General features: G+C 36.9%; 1 protein-coding gene across 1 annotated transcript; it reads right to left on the reverse strand.

Annotated features, from left to right (window-relative positions):
- Nucleotides 1-6,404: 6,404 nt before the first annotated feature.
- LOC109035324 (transcription termination factor 2) lies at nt 6,405-21,689 on the reverse strand. The gene is made up of 17 exons (XM_072302852.1): nt 21,547-21,689; nt 21,029-21,148; nt 19,640-19,798; nt 18,713-19,177; nt 18,247-18,351; nt 17,000-17,206; nt 16,270-16,425; nt 15,544-15,682; nt 15,275-15,344; nt 14,627-14,833; nt 13,646-13,851; nt 12,901-12,998; nt 11,963-12,108; nt 11,447-11,638; nt 10,310-10,519; nt 8,964-9,121; nt 6,405-7,531 (listed from the first exon to the last, which is right to left on the reverse strand). Exons 2-17 carry the CDS (start codon nt 21,117-21,119, stop codon nt 7,360-7,362), a joined length of 2,781 nt encoding a protein of 926 aa, XP_072158953.1. The 5' UTR covers nt 21,120-21,148; nt 21,547-21,689; the 3' UTR covers nt 6,405-7,359.
- Between the last annotated feature and the right edge of the window lie 2,970 nt (nt 21,690-24,659).

The following is a 24,659-nucleotide window of genomic DNA, read 5'->3' on the forward strand; positions in this document are numbered from 1 at the left end:
TTTTGTTCCTTTTTCATTGCTTCTAAATCAAGATGGCTAGAGTTCTTGACCAGGCTTATTCCCTGATTTTCCCATAATTTTCAGAAGCTCATTTCCTGATCAGAAATCGAATTTTTCCACCACTTTGCCGAGATTTTCTTGAGAAAAAACCATAGGTGCATTTAACCCTCCGGAGTTCCACATACGAACATAGAGTTTTTTCCATCTTAAAGCCATTTCTTTGACACACATTCCATTATTTAATTCTTAAATTATTCCTGATATTAACATTGTGAAAGTTCTCTACAATTCTGATGATTTGACGGTTCGAGAGTGAATAATGGCGGATCAAGATCAAAAACAATAATAAAAACAGTAAAAATAACCTTGAGAGATTACTCTTTAAATGCTAGAAGAAGATAATCCCGGTTTCTGGAAAAGATTCCCCGATGAATCCCCAGTTTTGCTGGTCTATACTGCAAGAGGCAGTTGCAGTAATGTAGAGGAACTGGAAAATGTTGTCCATTTTGCTCTACGACCAATACGTTTAGGAGATATTTGCACTTTTCCGTTTCAAAAATCGATCCATTTTCATCATGATGAAAAATGGAACCCAATTAGAATTAATTTGAAGGAAATAATGTAAATTAAATGCTTTGTTATAAAATATCACATTGATTTATTGAGCAAGGCAAAATACATAAGAAAAACATTTGACAATAAAACAAGAGCATGACCTTAGTTGTCTAATACTGACCTGCTGAGTATTAGAAGCAGTAAAATTTGACAAACAGTGGAACTTGTCCTACTATTATAAGTGAATTAAAATGTTAAAGCATTTTCGGGAAAATATAGAATGCTCACAATTTGGCCATCGACTTAAAGAATTCACTGCATTTGCTCTTGAAAAAATTAAATGCACAAATAAGTCTGGAAAACATCTTGTCTTGCTTAATGAGCTCAGTCTTTAAAGATTAAAAACCGGATTATGAATATAAAAATAGTAAAGAGTACATTACAAAAAGGAAAGAGTAAAAAGGGTAGTTTCATAAACTAAACTGCACTTACGGCTAGTAATTGCAATAGGTACTATGTACACAGTTTGGATTGGACTTGTACAAAAATTGTGTTTATTTAGAGGTCAACTGAGAAAATTCTATAATAAAAATCAATCCTTGGTAAAACATGATAAACCTGCACTTGGACTTCACTGATAATCATGGTCATTTTCAATTTATAACTTTCGTAAAATGAAATAAAGTATGACCTCTAGCAATAAGTTTTTTCAGAGGATTCAAAAATAAATGAAGCAGAAATATGAATAAGGCCTTATCTGGCAGCTTGATGGACAAATTAAAGACAAAATTTGACTTTCAATCTCTTATGTAATACTGTTTTCGACGCATTGAGTATTTAATCAGCACATCCTTCGTTTCAACAAGTTCAGAGAGGAAATTAATATTTTACGTATTTCAGTGGATATGGGATTTCAAAATAATGACACAGAAAAAATACAAATTGATAAAAGAATAACAAAAAGCTGATATTACATGGTTATTAAAGACAAAAGTAAGTAAATTTTAAAAATAATGAATGGCTGTGTTAAGAGCAACAAAAGGGCAAGAGCGCAGACTGCTTATCATATTTTTTCTGACACCTGCATGAAGCTCACCCTGCAAATTAACAATAAATTATTTTTCTCTATCTAAATCCCCGCAACCTCTCCTTTTCAGGGTGTCTGCAGATTTTTTGGAACAAATTTCAGGACTTTTTCAGGACCCTCGGAGTATTTTTGCCGAGTCAGGGTCTACACTTACTGCTAATTTGAATGGGAATCGAGTCCACCTTTATGAAAATTTCTGATGACTAAAGGAATCCATGATATGCATGTATAATCAGGGACATTTTTTCTACGTGACAACTACACTTTGACTCGTTTGGTAATCCGGTGGAAATATTCCCCCTAATAGTACACTTGAGTTAGTTTTCATTTTCCCAAAATTTTAGCAGATATCTGAGATTTTTCGGCTATTGTAGTCAAGAACAGCATTTTTTTTTTTTTTAATTTACCCTAATTTTTTGTAAATAAGTAAATATTTTAGCCTAGAATATAGCTAGATTACAGACCTGGCGAAAAACCAAAAGTTTTGTGTTTTTCGCTTAGAGCTTTTGATGTCTTCTTGAGTCTTAGCACCAGTATTGATACGTGCATAAATTACTCCACAATGAGTGTCGTCCGCCTAGCAGACGTAACCGACATGTCGTGGTTTGTCCCTGCCATCGACTTGTCGTTGCAACAAATCGCGCAAAGTACTTTTCAGTTCATAGCGGCGAAAGATTATGTATCTCTTTTCGCGCTATACGAGGCCTTAGAGTTCCCTCAGGCCATGATTGCGTTTTCCAGCCAAGCTGGGTTTAATATAGAAGCGGAATATGCACAAGCCATTCAGGAATATGGCGACCTTGATGAGGTCTATGAGGAGATCGAAGATTTGAAGATCGACGATCAGACGCCTTTCGAGTTTCAAAGGACGCTGAACGCGCAAACTTCTAAAGAAAGTTTTCCCACCTATGATCCAGCTGAGCCTATGATTTTGCCAGAAGGTGTAGACAACGACCTTGATGAAATCCTTTCTAATGAAGGAGAGTACCAGCCTCAATCCCCACAACAAGAGGAAGCTCCTCCACCTATGGAGTGTGAGGTAGGCGAAATCAATATGGATGAAATAATTGAACTCCCCCCAGTCAACATCTGTCTTAAAGACACGAACAAATTCAGTTCCACATATGCAAACGATCTGGCGTATCAGATAATGGATGTTGACCCAACTAGTGAGGTCATGTTCTATAGACCAAACCTTGACCGATCGTTGAGAAGGGGTAGAAAGAGAGCGTTTTCCGAAATGGAGGACGAAGATCAACACAAACTCGTAACTGCCATCCAGCGACATCTCTATATGTCTGCAACCCAAAGTAGAGATGCTCGAAATCAGTTGAGCGCTTTAATGATAATCCGAGAAGATCGATTACAACAGACGGTTGAACAGGTCTCAGACCTAGGGTACAACATTTGCGATTTCTCCGAGCAGATCTGCATAAAGCAGAGAATCCTGTTTCTGCCGAAACCGAATACGCAAGCCGTCACGCAATACAGGGAAATGGTTTTCCAAGCGTCTCATTTCGATGCACGCGCTGAGAGCGTTCAAGCTTCGGACCCTGGACCGTCCGTTATGGCAAGTTTAATGTACCGTATGGGGGACTATACTGTCACAGGTTTAGCAATCCTGCGGACCCCAGCTGGTAGCCCCTGCCTCAAAGGGGGTGGGTAGACAGGGCTCTTAGCTGTAGTGGAAGCAACCTGTCTAGGAGAGGAAACTCCGAAATCAAACCCTGGTCCTCCAGGTTGGGGGTTGGGGCATCGGGCTGACTCCCCGATCCTTGGAAAAAATGTACAATGTCAAAAAACCCAATAACATATGCCTCGGTAATCATGGAAACAAACGGACTCTTCGACTTAGATTACGGAAAACGACACTCGCTTTTGGTACTTGGAATGTGCAAGGCATTTCCAAGAAACTGACGGAAGTGGTATCGGAGATAAAGAACAACGGGATCGACGTGGCGGTAATAACGGAAACAAAGAAAAAAGGCCACGGATCAGAGAGCCTTGGGGACTACGATTTGTTCTACAGTGGAGTGCCGAAACATCAGCGTGCACAACAGGGTGTCGCAATTCTGATCCGCAAAAAATTTCGGAAAAATATTAAGAACTGGGAGGCCATCAACGCTCGCATGATTAAGATGAACCTAACATTGCACGGTCACAGAGTCACTGTTTTGGGAGTATACGGGGTCAATGATGATGCTACCATTGCACTTAAGGATCAGTTTTTTGAAGAACTCGACGAGGAGGTAGTGAAGGTAGGACCTGGGAGGGAAGTCCTTGTGTTGGGAGATCTAAACGGTAGAACGGGATCCCGGGTGAACAGTAAAGTCGTCGGCCCGTTCGGTGAAGTTACGGTGAACGACAACGGAAGCCGCATTATCGACGTTTGCGAGCAGAGGGAACTAAAAGTGTTGAACGGGTTCTACCAACACAAGGATATTCACAAATATACTTGGGTCCAACCTACTCGCGGCTTAAGATCCATCATTGACTACGTGCTCGTTAAACAGGTAACAAACCTTAAGATCCAGCAGGTGAGAGTATGTAGAGGACTCTCCTGCGGTAGTGACCACTATTTCCTCAGAGCGGATGTAGCCTTTCCCGCTCGTGTGTCGCAGAACGATCAAGGCGACAATCAACAACCGGAGCGACAACGCGTACATCAAGTTCAGTATAACATCGATAGCCTAAAGCACCCGAGTGTCAAGGCTCTGTACGCAAAGCGCCTGGATGAAAAGTTAGGAGATGCGTGCGATGGCAGTACGGAAGAGCGGTATGAGTTTATCAAGAATTGCGTTCACTCGGCGGCAGCGGAGGCCCTGGGGGTTTCTGATCCAAAAAATGATAATCAAAAACCGTACTGGTGGGATGCGGAGGTAGAGGAGGAAATAAATGTGAAAAGGAATAGGTATCATCAGTTTCTCTCTTCTCAAAAGTTGGATGATAAAATCATGTACAAACAGGCTCAAGCAAGGGTCCGTCGGGTCATCACTCGGAAGAAGAATGAGGCTTGGGAAGAAAGCTGTATGAAGATAAATACCTACCTTGGAGGCCGGAAAAGTACGGAAGGCTGGAAAGTGATCAAAGGGTTGCGACGAAATAAAATGCGCGACATCATATCTCCGATACCAATTGACAAGATGGAGGACTATTTTAAAGATTTATTAACGGAGAGGCGACCCGAGTTTCAAGGCGGAGTCATAAGCACTAAAGAAGATTCCAACGTGGAGATCCAGCTCCAAGATGTAGTGAAGGCTGTGAGGGAGCTGAAAACTCGCAGAGCTCCTGGACCTGGGGGTATACCGGCGGAGTTGATAAAATGTGGCACCGGTAAACTATTTGAACATCTGAGGAAACTCATGCAAGACTGTTTGCATGGTTCCGAAATACCAAAGGATTGGAAGGAATCTTGGATTACTCCCAGTCATAAGAAAGGTAGTAAGCAAGATTGCGACAACTACAGAGGTATATCGGTCACAGGAACCTTGAGCAAGGTCTACGGTAAAATTCTCAAGGCAAAGGTCGAAGAGGTTTGGAGCGGCCAGGAAGCCGAAGAACAGGCTGGTTTTAGAGCCGGTAGGTCTACCGTCGACCATTTGTTCACCATTACCCAGGTCATCGAGAAGAAAAGGGCGGTCAGCCAGGAGCTGCACTTGGTGTTTGTGGATCTTCAGAAAGCTTATGACAGCGTGCCGTTAGTGAAGCTTTGGGAAGCCTTGGAAAAAAGGGGTTTTAGCAAAGGACTTGTGGGGGCAATTAAATCATTTTATAACGGGACGATAGCAAAAATTAAATGTCGTGGAGAGTTGTCCGGAGGTTTTTTCGTCACAAAAGGGCTAAAACAAGGCTGCTGTTTGTCACCAACACTATTTAAGGTATACCTAGAGCACGTTTTAAAGGAATGGAAAAATAAGGTTGCGGGAATGGGCGTTCCACTCGTTGATGGGCAGACCCTTTATACTCTATGCTTTGCCGATGACCAGATCGTTGTAGCTCAAGATGAGGAAGATGCAGATTACATGACGCGGAAGTTGGTCGAAGAATATCGGAAATGGGGCATGGACGTTAGTGTGTCCAAGACAGAGAAGCTGGTCATGGGAGCAGCGCATCAACGGCAAAGCATAGAGCTTGAGGATGGACGGCGCATCGAAGAGTGTGACGAGTATAAGTATCTCGGTGTTTGGCTCGATCAGGATGGAAGGATGGATAGAGCAATTAAGGACAGGATCATCCAGGGCAGGAGAGCCATCGCGATGCTGAACGGGGTGCTCTGGGATCAAAGCATCTCAAAGGCAAACAAGCACCGGATATATGATGCCATCGTTAAAAGTATCGTGCTCTATGGTAGTGAAGTGTGGCCTTTGACGAAAAGAACGCAAGAAATGTTGAGGGCAACTGAAATGGATTTTTGGCGGCGATCTGCCGGCATTTCGAGACGGGACCGTGTCCGTAATGAGAGAATTCGCCAGGTGATGAAGGTTGAGAAAGATATCGTGCACGACGTCATGTCCAGGCAGTTATGCTGGTATGGACATGTGCAAAGAATGTCGGAGGAGAGGTTGCCCAAACAAGTTTTGGATTGGGTACCACCTGGGAAGAGGCGACGGGGACGTCCCGTAAAGGGTTGGCGGCAGGGCGTTGACGAAGAGATGTTGCGGTGTCAGTTGCCCGATAACCTCTGGGAAGACAGGCATATGTGGCGTTTGGGTGTCGTAGAACGCCAGAGTGCGTTATAAAGCGACTCTATATATATATATATATAGCTGCAGGTCGCCTTGAGATCAGAATAAAAAATGACCTAAACACCACTGATGACATGAGAGAGAATTATTATAATCTATTACAAAGGGTTCCTACGAAATGGCGAATTGCATAATACTCATGTTTTCGGTTTTGAATGATTTAATAATCCTCAATTAAGTATTTCTGTAAGTATTCTTGTATTAAAGCTAAAATTCAATATTCAGGGAAAAAACACTTACAAAAGAGATTTTTGATGCAAAAAACAAAATGAAAATGCACCTTTCGTGCCAGTTTTAAAAATTCGTAATCCTCAAATTTTGCAGCATGAATTCAGGCTTTGTTGCAAGAAAATTGAAAATCAAAGACTTACTTTAAAATCTGTGCTAAAAGGCAGAAGAGGAAAAATTAAGTTAAACCTAAAAGTTGATATTAAGTGCCATGAACACTTCAGTAGTGCATATACTGACTGCTATATCTAGCAGAAACAACCACGCTATCGTGTGGTTTGTTTCGCTGCAGTTTTTAAAGATAAAAATGTTAATAACTTGAGATCAACTTTTCGACACTTAGCACGGATTTTAAAATAAGTCATCAATTGTTTGAGATTTTTCTCGGAAAAAACTGTTATCTTTGGTATTTGGGGGCTTTACTTTTCAGCAACACCTGTCAAAAACACCTTTCTTGGAGGTGTTACTTTTCACTTTGATCAATTGGAACTTGTCAACTTTTAAAAATATAAAACCAAGATTAAAAAATGGTTGTGAATGTTGTGACGGCTCGAGGAGCTGGAGAGAAAGATAAAAAATTGCAATCAGCTAAGGTTGCCGTATGTTGAAAACCTGAAAGTAAAACACAATATTTACACACAGGAAACGATCACCTATGTATCGCGTGCAAGCCTAACGCGTTCCAAATCGAGAATGGAGATGTGTGAGGAATTTGGGTGAGCTCCTGGAGCTCCTTGGAAAACTCTAGGCCTGAGGAGCTTGAAGAGGATCCAAATTGAATAAAAGTTTCATATCGTCTAAGGTAAGCTTAGCAGCATTGATTTTCTTGGCTCCGGTTAGAACTTGATCTGCGACGTTTAGTTTAGTTTGCTGAATTTTCTCGATGGCTTCTTCGATTGTATCTGATACTACGAATCTGCACAAGAAAAAAAAAAGAAATACATTAATAACAACTTTTGCAAAGAAAAGAAGAAAAAAGGAAAGAGAACCTTCAGTAATTTGACTATACGGAGCTAGCAACTACTAACAGAGCACCTAGATTGCCTTGCCTTTACACTATATTTTAAAGCATTGTTACTCCAGCTTGATCTTACAAGTGAGAACATATGCTGTGCCAAGACATTTGTAAGGCATTCCTTTATGGGGTGGTACCGAAGTCTTAAATTTTCAGTTTTTTCTGCACATAGATAAATTTCTACGTAGTCTGTTACAACTGCATTTTAGACTTATTATGGACGAAAGAAAATATAAACTGTCTGTAGGAAAAGTGACTGTAATGTCATTTGTTAGTTTACAGAAACTACACAAATTGAGGTATAGATACCAGGAGTTACTTAGAGAAGTTTTCTCCAAATCTTTTGGGACAAAAGATATTTTTGAATTTTTAGTAAGTAGTTGCTCCAGAAAACATGATTCAAAATTTTGTTCTGCTATACTCAGAGGAACCACTCGTGATTAAATACCCATACTTTCTAACTGTGTGATTTGGGTTTAATGCAAGGTATTGGCTGTACTGGTTCTTTCAATTCAAGGAGATGCGTCCAATGGTATCAGTTAATCTTTGGTCTCCTGCGGAATAGGTGGTGAATCATGGACAAAGTATCCGCTACTTCTACTATGATTAAAAAGTAGGGTACACAGTCATGATTGGGTTAAATCTAATTACACCATTTATAACAAACAGAGGATTTTATTACTTAGGACTAGATGAAAAGTCATCATTTTGTCCCTCGATGAGAGTTTACTTTATCCTTAATGGGTCAGTTGCACTGGTCACAGAAAGTTGTGTTTTGGTGCTTTATTCTTGCAGATCAACTAAAAATAATAAGATCCGTCCAAACAGCAACTTTCTACAATGAATATTAACCGAGATATCGCACCTTGAAAAACTCGATAAATGAAGTCATCCGCTGCGGTAGTACATACCGTGTTATGCACTACCACACTGGATAACGTCAAAAACCCGACTTTCCAAAGGACGATATCTCGGTTAATATTCAATGTAGAAAGTTGCTGTTTGGGTGGATCTACTTATTTTTATCTAATCTACAAGAATCAAGCATCAAAACTCGATTCTGGAACCAGTGCAACTAGCCCATTCTTTCAGGAAAATAAAAACAATTCTGCTGTATCAACTGAAGCCATGAATGATCTTAGGACTAAAGTAGTGCTTACAGGAATTAGATTAATAAATATTGAGTTACCAGCCTTTTCTCAACCTAAAAATAATGATATATCTCAAGGAAGAAACCTTCCACTTAGAAATGGAACATTGACTAAAAAAGGGGGGGGGAAAGGTATTGAAAACAATTGGAAAGTAATAAAAAATTGAGGCAGCGGAAACACACCTGTAGACAAACACATCTTTTTTTTGGCCGACTCGATATATTCTATCACACGCTTGATTTTCGAGCTGAGGATTCCAATGAATATCGATCAACATCAATCGGTTTCCTCCGACTAGATTTAAACCACAACCACCAGCAGTTAGGGATAGTAGAAGAATCTGCAAAAAATTGTAAAAAAAAATTTAATGATATCAATTCTACGACAAAGGCTTGAGGTTAGAAGTTGCTGATGCAAACAAAGGTGCGATTTGTACTGGTGACCATTTCTGAAGTGTTAAAAGTTTTATGCCAGAACGTTTATTAGGAAAAGGTGCAAAGTCGGATTTTTATCAAAATTGAATTGTTGATGGAAAATTAATCCTTGTCTGCCTTCTAAGTGATTTTAATTGTCTCCTGAATATGTAGTTTTGTTTTTCAGAGTTGCAACCTTTTCGAAAAAAACGCTTCCATTGTTTTTTGCAATTCAGTTTATTCGTGTCACAACTAAATTTTCAATTCGCATAATTTTTATAGCAGTTACAGAATTCTTGAGCACTTTAACTGACAAGTTGACCAAAACTTGACAACTGTCTTTTTGGATGTTTGTTCAAAAATTCCACAAGGAAGTCATTTAAACCCTCATCCTTCAATCCTTAAGGGTTGAGGCGGTTGAATACTGAAGTAGCGGTGTCCATCTAGTGTAAAAAAAGCTAGAAGAGGTCTGTATTACTTCCTCTTTAATTGCGATGTGAAATAAATTTTTGGAAAGGGGGAACAGGAAAAATTATTATGTAAATATGAATTCCTTTAAATTTTATGTTGTTTGAAAAAGTTTGAAAAATAGCGGATTAAAATTTTAAGATTGAATCACACTGGAATACGGCCTCTGGTTTGGCCTCAAGGTTGGCGTATTTCTTGGTTTTTCTGTCTCTAAAAGTGATCACAACGAAAATATTGCTGGGGGGTCTACCCTGGTTGTATTAATTTCCTTTCTGTCTTTTATGTAAAAATGTACACAGTGAAGTGATCTGTAGTGAAAGAGCGTAATAATTTGGCTACTGCTTTTCATTTTATATTGGTTTGGACTTTCTTGAAAAGTGTTTTTGAGAGGAAAAATTATCGCAGAGGAGGAAAAGGATTGATTAAATTGCAGGTCAAAAGTCAAATTTTAAGCGCTGATGCATTGATTTTTAAGTTTAATTGAACCAGAAATCTTCAACTGAGCACCTTCATTCCTCTGAAAGGATTTTTGAGTTGCAATGAAATTGCATAAAAATGAGATGCGAGCCACTTTGATTCATTTTTAACTATTCATTTTTTTTTACTCATGAAAGGCAATATGCAATGTTGAATGACAAAATACGTACCCTAGGCCCACGATCTGGAGTGTTGAATTTCTCAATAATTGGCCCTCGGTCTGGGATGGCAATCTCTCCAGTTAACACACCGTAGCGGATGCCTTTTTTCCTCAGAACTTCTCCTAAAATTGCTAAGTACCCTGCCCACTGAGAGACGATGACCACTTTATCTTCCGTTGGTAAAATTTCTTCGTCTAGAATTTCTATGACTTTCCTAATCTGAGAGGACAAGAAAAGCTAACATTACTGGACAATGGATGAAAAAGGAAAAGATAAGACAGAAATCACAGTATGAAAAATTGAACCTGAGCATTCCCGATAAAGACCTGGAAATACAGGGTGTGCAAAAAGGAGCCTCTCCTTTCTTCCTCTGATAACATGCTATCTCTTGTTATATAAATGTGTATTGGTGCATATCACGACCCAGTGCTTCATCCTACGAAAAATGCACCAGAGATTCTTGTTCCTGGGGATTGAAGGTTGATAAAAATTCAATGAGGACCGTCCTTTAAGTATGACCTTTCGTTTAGCTCTTTGGACAGAAAAATAAGATCCCCTAGAAAAATGATTTTGACACCCTCTTGAAGTAGTATGAGAAGGGTTTCTAAAAATCAAATGCCTAGTTTTTAACTTGCTTACTCAGTAAGTCGAACAATTTTGTAATTATCCCCAGATATTCTGCAGTGCTGTTGTAAATACATAAAAAATTTTGCAGCGCGCAACATGTTAATGGTTGCACTTAGTAGATTGTAACTTGGAGAACATTCCTCTATCAATGTAAGCTTCTTTTTGCCATACGTCACATTTTGGCACGAAAGCAGTTTTTTCCCCCGAAACTTTAAAGTAGCTTGCATTGATTAAAAGAGATCCTCCAAAAGTGCAACATTTTAATGACAAGAACTAAAAAATTAGCGGGGGGGGGGGGGGGATTCTTGAACACTCAATAGGTTACCACTGAGGAGATTGTTCAGTCTTTCAGCCTTCCAGTTATAAATGAGGCCTCTTCTATCTTCAATTGCAGATTTAAAAAAAGGGTTCTACTGAGACTCTAGAACTGATCCTTAAATTACTCGCGGTAAGTTACGATATTACAAAGGAAAGATTCCTGATACATTAAATGAATAGGGAACTTTTGCAGTAAATTACTTTTGAGCTAATTCTGTCTCTGCTGAAAAGTGGATGATCGCTGGTCAAATATTTCGAAGAAGCTTCCGTATCATCATCCGATTGGTCAACAGCATTTGGTTTCAAAGACATCCTTTTGAACTGATCCATGAAATCAATATCCAGACCTCCTTCTTCTATCCCATCTGCAGAGATGGCTTCCTTATCGATCATCTGCAACATAAATAAATGATGTTTGGACAAGATCTCTTTAAAGCCATTTAAATTTCCTAATATTATAAATTAGTTTTTATACTCTGAGTTGCCTCAGAATTTAGAAAATTTCCTGACACACTTTGGTAAAATTTCCTGATATTTGACGATATATAATAATTCAAACAAAAATAATTCGAACAAAAACAGAATGCAAGAAAATAAAATTTTTGGTCCTAAACATGCATTAAAAATTATGTTTGAAAAAAGAAAGAAAGTAAAAAAATGACAAACTCCAAAACATGTTGATAAGTACTAAAATGAAGAAGCTAAAATTATTTTTACCTCACTTATCAAAGACGGGTGACAGCAAAGCTGGCGTAGACGTAAAATGAAAACCAGGATCTGATGTGCTTTAACATCTTGTGATCCTGTAAATTTCTGGTATAAATTTGCCAATTCTGGGTGCTTGTTCAAAAGCTCTTCATTTTCTGATGAAAAAGACGAAAAACACGTTTAGACAGAGAAAAAATCTTTCAAATCAAATCCAAAGAATTGAATAGATGTTTGCTAAATAATCTTATGAATTCAGTAAGAGTCTTCGATAATTTTACTGGATTTGGGTCTAAAATTGGAAAGGATGATTTTTTAATGACTATGAAGTATATCGACGGTGAAACTACCAAACCACATATCTCGGTTTGCGACGTCGCAGACTTCCTGTCATACTTTATTTTTTAAATGAAAAACTATTTAACATCCAGTCTTGAAAATTTCTGTGATTTTTCCTCTTCGTGCGGAGAAAATTCTGTGAAAATTTCAAGGAATGATATTGATTTGGTCTACTTCCAAAAAATAAAATGTGAGCGTAGATTTTTAAACACCGCAAACGAGATACGTGGTTTGGTAGTTTCACCGTCGATATGCAAAGCTTCACGTTTACTTTGCAAAGCAACAAGTTTCTACTTTTTTTTTGCAACGACGTTCTGCACTTGATACTACGCTTCACAATCCAAACCTTGACTTTGCTATTTAAATTCCTGGCTTCACACACTCCTAACAATTATTAATGTAATTAATTATTAAATTATGAATGTGAATAGCGACCTTCAGCTTGATCAAATAGATAAAACAAGTGCTCCCGGGGGTTCCCGCACTTAAATTTTTCACTTATGTCAAACAAAAATGCAAATTGGTTTGGTGTATTTTAACCATAAAAGTAAAAAATACCAGGCTACGAGCCAGTGAAATTAAATGTCTATCAATACAACTGACTGACTTACTTTCTAGATCAACGTGTTTCTTTTTGCTCATGACAATTCCGTACGTCTGCAAGTCTGCTTTTTCAGCTCGCTGGGCTAGATATTTATGGAATAGAGAGCTGGAAAGAATAGAAAATTAATTACAAAATGGAATCATAAATCAATTATAATTCATAACTAGGGCTGCGCAAATTACTGACCCAAAAAATGAAACAACAAATTAGACTACAGCCATTAATGTTGAGGTGTCAAGTAAATCTAGAAAAAAAAAAGAAGAAAAAAAAATTTGAAAGATTTTGTGATTTCAATGAGCATTATTCAATAAATTCTCTGATTATGAACAATTTTCAGAAAAAAATACCATGAAATGTCTCTAATTTTCGGAATAAAAGAAGTGAAAAATTTGAAACACGAGAGTGAAGACGTTTTACAAAAAATTTAATAATCAACAAATTTTTGGGGGAATCCAGTGGCGTTTTTGCAAGTTTTTTCTACTGCCGAAAAAATTCTTTGATGATGTCGGGATATTCGAGGATATTGGCACCATTTTAAAAATATTCACACTTGGGTTAAGATTCCAGTTTTTTCACGCGACAGTTTATATGGAATTGATGTGAGCCATGAATGATTAAATTTAAAAAAAATCATCTAGCTCTGCAAAATAATTCAATAAATAAAACTTTTCGTCCGCCGATAGCGTAGAAATAGCATGTTCAAATGGAATAGACTTGGTAGAGGCCATGCTCCAACTACAGAATAGATTTACCTTGATAGGAGTAATAATTTGTGGTAGACTTCTTTTTCGTTGTTATCTAATGCCACCTCGATTTTTTTGTAGTTTTTAGGTGGGAGCTTGTTTGCTCCTGATGTGAGTAGCTGCTCTTTCGTCCTTCTAAGTAAGATACTTTTTACGACAGTGTTCAAACGTTTAGTACCAGCGGCATCACGGTTGTCTACCCACCTTTTCCATACCTAAAAAAAAACACTTGTTAAAAATATTTACATCTAAAAGTCTTCTGGCAAACTTCACACAGGACAAAAACTGAGAACAAACCTCAGTTTATGAGAATTTTAAAACTGTAACAGATGTGATGCTACACTGCAGTACCAAGAGCCTTGAATTTCCTTATTTCAAAATAATTCCATGATTAAACGCACAAAATTTGAATTAAGAACAAGAAACTGGAAGTTTTATTCTCCTATTAGACCCACTGTTGAGGACCAAGTCAAGCAACTATTTTCACAATCAAAATACTTTGACTCGATTTCTGATTTTGAACAGGAGAAAACTTATGACTAGTTAAATTCATAACTACTACCAACTTACTTTTTTTAAAAAAAAAAAAATTGGACTTGCGACTTGGTACATTTTTGTTCAACTCGGCCCATTTTATAAGAGCTACTTTTTCCCGGAAAGAAGCAAGTTCTCCTATACTCTGCTAGATTTTTCAGAAAAAGCTGAATTATGAAGGTAAAAAGTTGATTTCTTTATCCAGCTAATTTTTCAGTCCTCAGTCAAATTAAGGAACATAATGTTGTTTCAGTTACAGTGAAAAGATTCTCACTTTTGGACCCTAATATCCCTGAAGACTTATGATTTCCAGAGGAGTTGTGGTGTTTCAGTTCCTCTTGTTCTGGGTAAAAAGTTTAAATCTGCCAATTTAAAAGGAATTAAGATAAATTATTAGATTCTTAATTTTGAGGTATGCAAGATGGATAAGTTTTAAAAAGGTTTTTGTGTACTTACGGCCAAGTCATCGAAGGGTTTACAACGGAGAAATTTCAGAAGACCGTACATATCGAGCTGCTTGTTGTGAATGGGGGTTCCAGTCAGAGCCCATCGGTTTCTAGCTGTCAGATTACACACAGCAATGGAGCCAGCAGTTTTTGGATTTCGGATTGTGTGTGCCTCATCAATGATGATCCTATCCCAGGCAATTTTGTACAAGGCGCTCTAGTTACAAAGAGAAAATTTAGTGATAAGTTATAGATCATAAAATGGGCAAGTTGATATTCTAAATTGAAATCTTGGGCAGAAATTTATTATTACCAAAATTAGTTAAAACACTAAGCAGGTACACTTAATGTGTTGAAATATTTCAGTTTTTATAATAAAATTAGATAATTGAAAAGAAAACACGATGAAAGACAGCAATTGAGCATAATTTAAACAAAGATAGAGTTATTTAGCGGCGCGTACCTGACACTAGTTTGCTGAAACTAGTAAATGGGGTAAGATTACAGATTTTTGTACTCTTGATTGCAACCATCGCAAATCAATGCGTCAAAAAATTCCATAACAGGATTATCCATATTATTATACGGGATTATTCCATAACAGGATATTTTTTTTTTATTTTAAAAAAAAAAAAGGTACATAAAAAAGGGAACTTACATCTTCCATTTTCTTGCCTTCCGATGTAACAGTCCCATAAGTTGTTACCACCATATCGTATCTGGCTAACCTGAAAAGAAACAGTTAATGAAAAATACACCTTAAAATTCTTCAAATGGCAAATGAACAAATACTTACTCACAAGTGGATCCGGCCACTGTGCCAATTTAATTGGGCATTGAACGGCAAAAGAGGCAAGAACACTGTGAAAGAAATATTTATTGAAAACAAGGGGAAAAAAGAAGCGTGAATTATTTTTGTTTTTTTACCTTCTAGCTTTCTCCTCCCTTTTGGCGCCATGATGAATAAGAACGTTCAAAACATTTGACTTGACTCTTTTCTTGACCTCTCCTTCCCACTGACTTAGGAGTGATGCTGGTGCTATGACCAAAGTGCCACCAGGATATTCTGTACATTCATCAAAGAAGTGAATTGTAAAAAAAGAAAGTAAAATTAAGAAAAAAAAGTACATTACGATCTTGATCTGTCTATTTGCCAAGGCAATACGGAGTGGGCAGTGAGAGAAAGCGCAAATATTATAATCCATACTTGAGGGCAGCCCCGATTGGATGGTGGTGGTGACGCCACAAATGCAAAAATCAACAAGTCGGAAAATTCGTTTAACTCAGCATTTTACTTAGCAGGGGTTGACTGTACATCCTGATGGGAATAATACATTAAAATCCAGCTTTTAATTCAACATAAATATACTGTCACTAAACTTATAACTCAGAACCATAATAAACATAGTCACACAAGAGCAAATTTACACTAAAGTTCATCAAAAAATGAGGATCTCAAAATTGGTGAGCAAAATATTTCTATCAATTGAAGAATAATTGCATTTTCAGAATTTTTGGCGGTAGCTTTAGAGTTCATTTTGAATGGAAAAGTACAGGAAAAAAATTGCTCATTATTCACTTGGAAATTTTAGAAAATAGGTGTTTTGGACTTGATAAATCAATTCAAACTGTAGAAATGAAAGAAAAGCTCACTTTTAGGTCGAGATCCGGAACTTGCCCAGTCTTCACCATCACTGTCTTCCGTGCTGCTAGATTTTTGTCCATTTTCCTCGGCTTCTTCCTTGATCTCTTGATTTTTCAAAATTAGGGATATCATTGTCAAAGTTTTTCCGAGACCCATATCATCCGCTGAGGAAGCCAAAAAAAAAAACCAAATTCAATCTCAGCGTAAGAACGTACATAAATGGTTTAATTAAAGACCCTGTATTTTCATCAAAAAGCTTTAACCTTTATATTCTGGTTCATTTTCATCAAATGGAAACTCAAAATTCACTTTGAAAGGATATTTTATATCCTTTCTTTTCAATCCCTGGATAATTCATTTCAAAGACAATGCTTTAGGTTTCCAAGTTAGGTTCAACTCTCAAATTCGGTTGAAAAATCGAAATTTAAGTTTTCTAAGTTTTCCGTCTTTATCTTGCTCAAAAGTTACCAAAACACTATTCATAAAAGTCGAATTTTGAATGTTTCAGCTCTGAGGTGTCTTTCCTACGACTGGCAACAAGTCATAAATTGTTTGAATCGTACTAGATTACAGCAGTGCTGTAAAATATGCCAACCCGCCATGTCACGTCATATTACACAAACATTGATGGGAAAAAAGAAGCGTACAGCGTGTAGGATCTAGCCTTTACAATGCCAATGGCTTCACCCCGGTGTGGTGGCCCGAATACTCTGTAGTACTATGAATTATGGTACCAACCTAAAATTCCACCATGAGGTTTTTGACTTTCGCGCCAGAGAAGCCATGCAAGAGCGTGTTTCTGGTGGGGCATCAGTTCAACATCACTTTTCAGTGTTTTTGGATCCGACATCAACACTGATTCGTCAGGCATAGTGCTCATACTCTTGTGAATTCTACGGAGGCAGTCCATCGTTAATGATTGCTGAACTCTGTGTGTTTCAAGAGCTGAAAAAAAAGCAAAAAGAGGATTCGAAAAATTCCAAGTTACGAATAAGAGCAAGATTTAAATGACAAAACGTACTCAGCTCCCTTTAAGGAAAGTTATTTGAACAGTGAATGTACATGTTAGAATTCTTTGGAATCTTCAAGTGGGATAGTAATGCTGTTTTAGCCAAAAATCGAAATGTGTTCTTTGAGCTCCTTGAAAAATAAATCAATTTTTTTCCTTAAAAACCCTAGAAGTTGATTTATTTTTTGAGGAACTCCAGAAACACATTTCGATTTATGGCTAGAAACATAGTATTTTGACCCTACTCGAAGATTCCAAAAAGTTCAAAAATGGACATTCTTCTTTCATAAAACTTTCCTTCAATGAAGTTGTGGCTATATTTTTAAAGTATTCCAAGTTCTAACTTTGAGACACATACTCTTTCCAAAACTTCAATTTTAATTTCAGATTGCACTCTAAAATAGAACAAGCATACAATGTAAGATAAGACAAGAGTAAATTAAGAATAATTTAGATTGATATAAAGGGTCACTAGATTCGTGGGGTAGATTGTTAATTAATTTTAAAAAGTACTGAGTGCATTAAGCTCCCAGTAATTGTTCGTATTTTTCTTTTTTTTCCAAAATGACTAAGAAAATCGATTTTGAAGTTGCCAAGAACTGGACCCATTAGAAATTATATTTTTGGCAGTATGTTATGATGTGGGAAGGCGAAGAGTTTGCATTTGCTGATTGGATGAAGACCAGCCAGAGACGTTGTCTAGATTCATCATGACGAATGTCAGCCTATGGTTGGTCATATATCATTTAGCTTTTTCTTCCCTTAAAAGTGCTTTTTTAAACGTTTAAACAGATTTTGTAGTGTTCTCATGGAATTTAACTTCCGGATACTCTCCAGAAATATGTATGATGCCACTGACTCATTTGGCAATGACGCAAATTTTTCAACAGACGGAGCCTCATGGTTTCTAACTTGAAAACGAAAATTCTCATTGCATGAGAATCACTTGTTTGCTGGAAAGTATGAAAATATTCACCTTTTTTCCCCATCTCATTTAAGTTGAAACCAGCAGATGGCATTTTAGCATTCCAGATTGGTATTTCCTTGACTTTACCTTGTTGCTTGATAGAACTGTTAGAGCCTGCAAAAAAAAAAAGATAGAACATAACTACTCTGACAAACACCAGCTTAGCATTTTGATTGGTGCTGAACTCATCTAAGATGAGTGTCTTAGCGAAAGGAAATGATATTTTTCGCAACTAACTGATCACTCTTGCAGATCACCAGGGTTTTATTTTTGGACGCACGTTCACAGGCAGCGTAAAATACCTTACAAGAAATACCTTTCAAATTTGTCTGCTAAAATATTAATCCTATGACTCCTTGAATACAGTGAAAATTAAGGAGCTGCACTTTTAGAGGGTTTGACTGCTCAGTGGAGAAACTGGAAAGATATAACTTTCCAACAACTTTTTTTTCCTTTTAAATTAAAACCTGCTTACTTGAATTTTGAATTCCGCTAGCACTATACCCTGAGGATACTGATTGGAAGGATGAAGAACCAGAGAGACTGGAGGAAGACTGGGATAGTGTTGACCGTGCTGTTGAACTGTCGGATGGTTTAGAGAGTGACTTCGGTTCTGAAATTTTCAGATTTGCTAAGTTTGGCACAGCAAAAGTTGATGTTGAGTTTCCAGTGCTATTACTGGGTGAAGTTCTTGATGTGAGATGTTTGAAGTTGGAATTGATTGATGATGAAAACTGCGAGCCAATAGTCGGTTTTCGTTCGGAATGTGTTTTTAATATGTTTGGTTTTGTACCAAACGTAGAACTGGGCGTTGATTCTGGCTTCGCATCATTTGCAGTAGGTGATGTTTTAGCAGAGGGGAGTTTTGGAATTCTGTAGTTCGATAGTGGGGAAGGTTTTTTGACGACTTCAGATGGGGAGTTATTGGATGGGGGCACGCCTGCAACAAAACAAAGAGATTATTTGATAACTGAAGTTAAAAGAGATTCAATTGTAAATTATGGTTTCTTATAAGGCAATATCAGAAAAAAATAACCTTTTTAATCCTAGACAAGTCGAATCCTTTGCTACTGTGTACATTTTAGAGACCCATCTATTCTGGTGAAATTATGGAGGAGACTATTTAATACATGCTGTCTGTTGGTGAAGCTAAGAATGGAGTACAAAAAAGTGCAGGCAAATGCCGGAAAAAGTTTGAAATGCTTGTTAAATGCCACTCTCTCTCTCTCTCTGAAATGTGTGAGAATAAGCGGCATTGGAATTGGGCAAATTCCACAGTGAAAGAGAAAAATTAATATCATGTCTATCTCTCTGGAAAAATTTCTGTTTACTCATTCGGGAATTTTCAAACAAAGAAACGAAGTAAGGCGTAAGTATTGAAAGTTTTAAAAAGGAAAGATACCAGGGGTTTCATTGAAACTTGACGCAGCACTCGCAAAAGATGATTTCTTGGAAGAGTCATTTTCAGACTTGGCAGGTGATGCTGGAGATTGGAAGGGTGATTTTTCTGATGAATATTTTTTCGAGCTGTTCGGAATTGAGGTTGAAGAAGGGCTGTCATCTGGAAATCATTGAAAATGACATTAGAATAAAATATGTGGCTAAGAATTGCATATTCTGATGCAGTGAAAAGTTGCAGAAACTCTAAATCACCCTAATTTTTTATTAAAAGGTTTTTAATTTTTATTTTCGATTCTAGCAGGTTAACTACATAACAAAAGGAGGATATGGAAAAAGAGACAACATGGCCAATTAACGACAGAAAAAAAAAGCTTCAAAAAAATAACTACGAACAACAGTAAATTGCTAAACAAAAACACTGAGTTAACATGGGTAATAAATTACAAATAGTGTGACGGCGCCAGTGCTTGTCAAAGAAATCAAAAAACAAAAACCAAAGGACTAAAAAAAACCCTCTATTTTCCTTGAAAAATGAAATTAAACCAAAAGTTTAACCTAGCACCTCAGTGCACCCAAGCTGAATTGGGTCCCAACAGAAGATTTTAATGGAATTAATTGCATTTTTAAATACCGCATCAGTAAATATGCAATTATGAAATTCCACAGGTTAACATCTTGCAACGTCATTAAAAGCAGTTTTTGTTAGGAAACTACAGTATCAATACAAAAATAATAGTTAACAGCTTAACTCAAAGTTACATAATTCCAGTTCTTGGGAGCAAGAGACACAACAATCGAGGAAAATAAAGCAAAGAAAGTACCAACTTATATGGCTACTCATAGATAATAGCTAAGAGAATTTTGCTTTAAAATTAACAACTCTTTCAGACATTTTAATTTTAACAAACTAGGGGATATATTTATTGATTTATCATGGCTAAAATTAGACGCCTTTAAATTGAAATAGTTCCTGCAAGCTGATTGGAAAAGAGCCACGTAATATCAGCAGAAAAGAACTGAGTGACCATTGGCTGTTCTTAAGACTTTTGAACAGTCTTTAACCCACAGGAAAAAGCAAATGCACTTTAATTTAAATTAATACTGATTCATGGTCAATTTTGAAGACTAGCTAAGAAGCAAACCCTATTTTTCCCAGAAAAACTTGATTTCTTCTCGCTAAATATAGTCCAACATAAATTTTGCATCAATTGTCGAGGTCCAACAGTAAAAAACCGAGCAATCTTTTTAATTCTTTTTTACTATTTATGCAACCATGTATGAAAGCACAAAAGTAGATTTAAAAATAATATATTTACTATTTTAAGTACAAAAATATTTACTTTTTGCATTGAAATGTTTAAATCATGACACATTCAGGAGATATATTTACCTTCGCTGATATTATCTGCGACATCCGGAGCGACAACAGTACTAGACATAAAGCCAGGGGGCATTTTTTTGGAAGCTGGTCCTTTCAACATACTGATTGGGCCGGCAAAAGAACTGTAGTCTAAAGAGAAGGGAACACAGTTAGGACATCAATCTTCAGAAGCTTCAAGAATGTTCAAAACAGCAAAAACTTTTGCTAATTCACCGGGAAATCATGAGTGAAGTGATAGTTGCTTCGGAAAGAACATTAAATGCTAAAACTCGGTAGCATGAAGGTTGAGATCCTTCCCATTTTTGCTTCATTAATCTTAATAAAGGCAGAAATTACTTGAAAGAACATTGATACTTTTGAATTGGAATAAATGAATAAGAAATAGGAAAATAAAAATGTCCTAAAAAACTATAAAAGGATTGTGCTACTAGTTACGTTATTTTTTTAGAATTACTTAAAATTTTAAAAGTCAAGCATGTATTTATAAAGTTTAGCCATTTTGACACAGAACGGAGGAAATCACTTACCATGTGCCAGCGAGTCTCTGAATCACTTATTCTGCAGGGCTGTGTCTCTTTTTTAGATTGAATCTGTGATAGCTCGTCATCAGACGAGTCAATTATTCTATTACGCTGAGGTGTTCTTCCAGGTTTTATCGGCGGGAGGTCATCTTCTAAAAAAAGACAGTGAAAGTGGAAGAATCTAAAACGAAAAAATCCTAGAAACAGAGAAGAAATATAATAGGGAACCTCCGGGCAGTTCAGTTGCATTCGACTTGTTGACCGTGACATTAGTAAAACCTTTGCTTACTTAAATTCCTACAAAATCAACTGAAATATTTTGGTACATGAAATGCGTATTGACACATTCATGTCTACTTGATTCTTTAAGTCCTGTGACCCTTCTAAATCCTTCTGGGAGGAATGCAAATGCATCTTGACACAACGAACGAATTTAAGTATTCTATCCTGATACATTTTGTCTTGAAAATTTTACTTGGGACACAAAACCTGCAATGCAAAACTGCTAAAATTAACTTTTAACCAAGATATTAACGTTTTTATTTACCACCTGTACCTAAAAATTGAAATTTCCCGCACACAAGAGCAACCAGTGTCTATATACATCAAGTTGCGCACTACAGCAGTTATAGCAGGTTTTTTCATGAGCCAGAAGTTTGATTATATTAATCGAAAAAACGATTATATCTTAGTTAGGAGTTGCTTTCAATAATTTTCATTGAATGAATTATGTTTTACATGAAATTTTTACGCTATTACATAAATCACATTGCTCAAATTTGCACCTTGTATAGTGGTCTATTCTGCCGGATTATAGGGTTATAATGAAATTGTGACGGTAATAAGTATAAAAATAAAATTCATAAGTATAAAAATTCGAAATGACATTGATGCTGGACGTATCAGAGGATTCTAATTTGTCGACTACAGTGAAGATGGAAAAAAAATTATACAATATCTTAAAAACCTGCTTCGAAGTTTGATTTCCTAACTTCTCTTTGCATCTCAAAAGGGATAAAGAGAGACAAGTGACAGAGTTGCGATAAAGAGGAGCAATACACTGAACAGGGAGAAACAGCCATCTGTGTCGAACAATTTTCAAAAAAAACTATCATTCATCAAAAATTTAAAGGAAAAAATGGAAGTGGCCTGGAACTATTTATACTGGTGCCTCCTGGACCCTGCGATGTTGATTTTAAAATACTCTGGCACTGTTAGAATATAAAAACTGCTAGATGCTTGCATTGGGTTTTTCCTACTTTAACAAAAATTCACACCAAAGAATGACATCAACCTCTTACCGTCATCATCAGAAATTAGGTTGACGTTACCAATGTTGCGTGGAGCTGGGAACGAAGAAGAATCATCATCTGTAAAAGAAACCAAAAGTTCAGAATCCAGAAATATTTTTGCGATATGATAACTTGGTTCAAAATTTAATGGAACACTTGCTTCAATAAAGATTAGTTTTTTCTAATCAAATCTTTTGTGAACTTTCCGAGCTTTTAGTATTGGATTAATCTTTTTGGGCATGAGCTCTTCAAAATACATAATTGCTGCAGCAGGGTGTCTACTGAGGTCCATAAAAATAAAATAAGTACTTTTTCAGTACTTTTTAGGCACGTAGGGAAAAATTTAAGTGCCTCGCCTTGGGGAAAAATTAAGTACTTTTTAAGTACCTTTTCAATATGTATCGCAATTCTTCGATTTTGGCACTGCTGCGCCCTTTACTTCGGCTATTCACATGGCCTTTTCGGCTGTTTCCGTCAAATCTAGGGAAATGCCTTATTCCGCTCCTCTACAACAACCGCGCTCTTACGGGCTAATACGGTTGACAGACAACGGACAGAGGGTTGCATAACTATCAGGCGATCAAACTGAACGCGCAGTGCAAAATGCGAAAAATTACGGACCTTCTGCGAGATTTACGTACTTTTAAGGTACTTATGGACCGACCTCAAAAAATGCGTACTTTTTCCGGACTTTCCGGACTGGTGACACCCTGCTGCAGGTTAATTGAGGTGTAGATAAGATTCATATCAACAATAAAATTCCCAAAGCATGTATCTCCGTTAGTGACATCGCAGACTTCCTGCCATACTTTACTTTATACGAGGAGAGCTACTCAATGCTAATTCTCAAAAACTTTTGTGATTTTAATTCTCTTTGAGGGGATGGTTTTAATTAGTTTTCCTTCAAAAAAGTAAAATAGGAGCAGAGATTTTTAAACACCGCAAACAAGATTCATGGTTCGGGAATTTCGCCATCAATATGATTCAGATATTGTCCAAATGAGGGAATTGCGATAACAAAAATAAAACATGGCTCATGCAGCCTCAAGGATTAAAAATTAAGCACTTCAAATGCACTTTTTAAGAAAAATTTCAAGCACAAATAAGACCTTAGACATAATTCTCTCCTGATTCTTCCAGCATCAAGATTTTCAATGATCAGAATTTTGTCTGTTTTTTTTCTTCTTTTTCCTTTTCATAATTCTCATCCAGATACATGGTTACTAGTATCTATCTTAGTGTTCAGCAAATCGTAGTATATGGGCAAGGGAGATCCTTTGGCTTTCCAAAGAATGGTGGAACTTTCAAGGTGGAAGGGAGCGGTGAAGGATTGTTGGTATATATTTGTTTATCTCCCTAAATTTTTCTCAAATTTTTTCGAAAAAATTTGAATGGTGGCATTGAACCAAACATGTTTGACCCGATAAAAATTTTCTGCTGACAAATAGTAAAAAGTCAAATTCGATCATTTTTAAGGCCTTGAAAAAAAATTGGAAATCAAGAACTTTTTAAAGCTGCTCGAACCATGGAAAAGCCAAAAAAAAACCCCGTGTCTTTGCTCACCATCATCCTCAGATATGTAATGAGACTCGGGCGCTCTGTAGGATTCAGCCAATTTGCGCTGAGCTGTTTGTGAAGGAATGTCATCATCTGGAAAAGAAGATTCAAATTTCGGAATAAAGACAACAACACAGAAATATCTTGACATGTGCTCACAGAGACTAAGAACTAATATATTACATCAAAAGCGTACATAGAATTTTGAGCTTCATATGTCTTTTTAACATTAATCCGTTCATTGAATGAGTTCGTGTGAATAAATTACTG

This window comes from Bemisia tabaci, chromosome 7 (genome assembly GCF_918797505.1).
Source record: "Bemisia tabaci chromosome 7, PGI_BMITA_v3".
Classification (NCBI taxonomy): Eukaryota; Metazoa; Arthropoda; class Insecta; order Hemiptera; family Aleyrodidae; genus Bemisia; species Bemisia tabaci.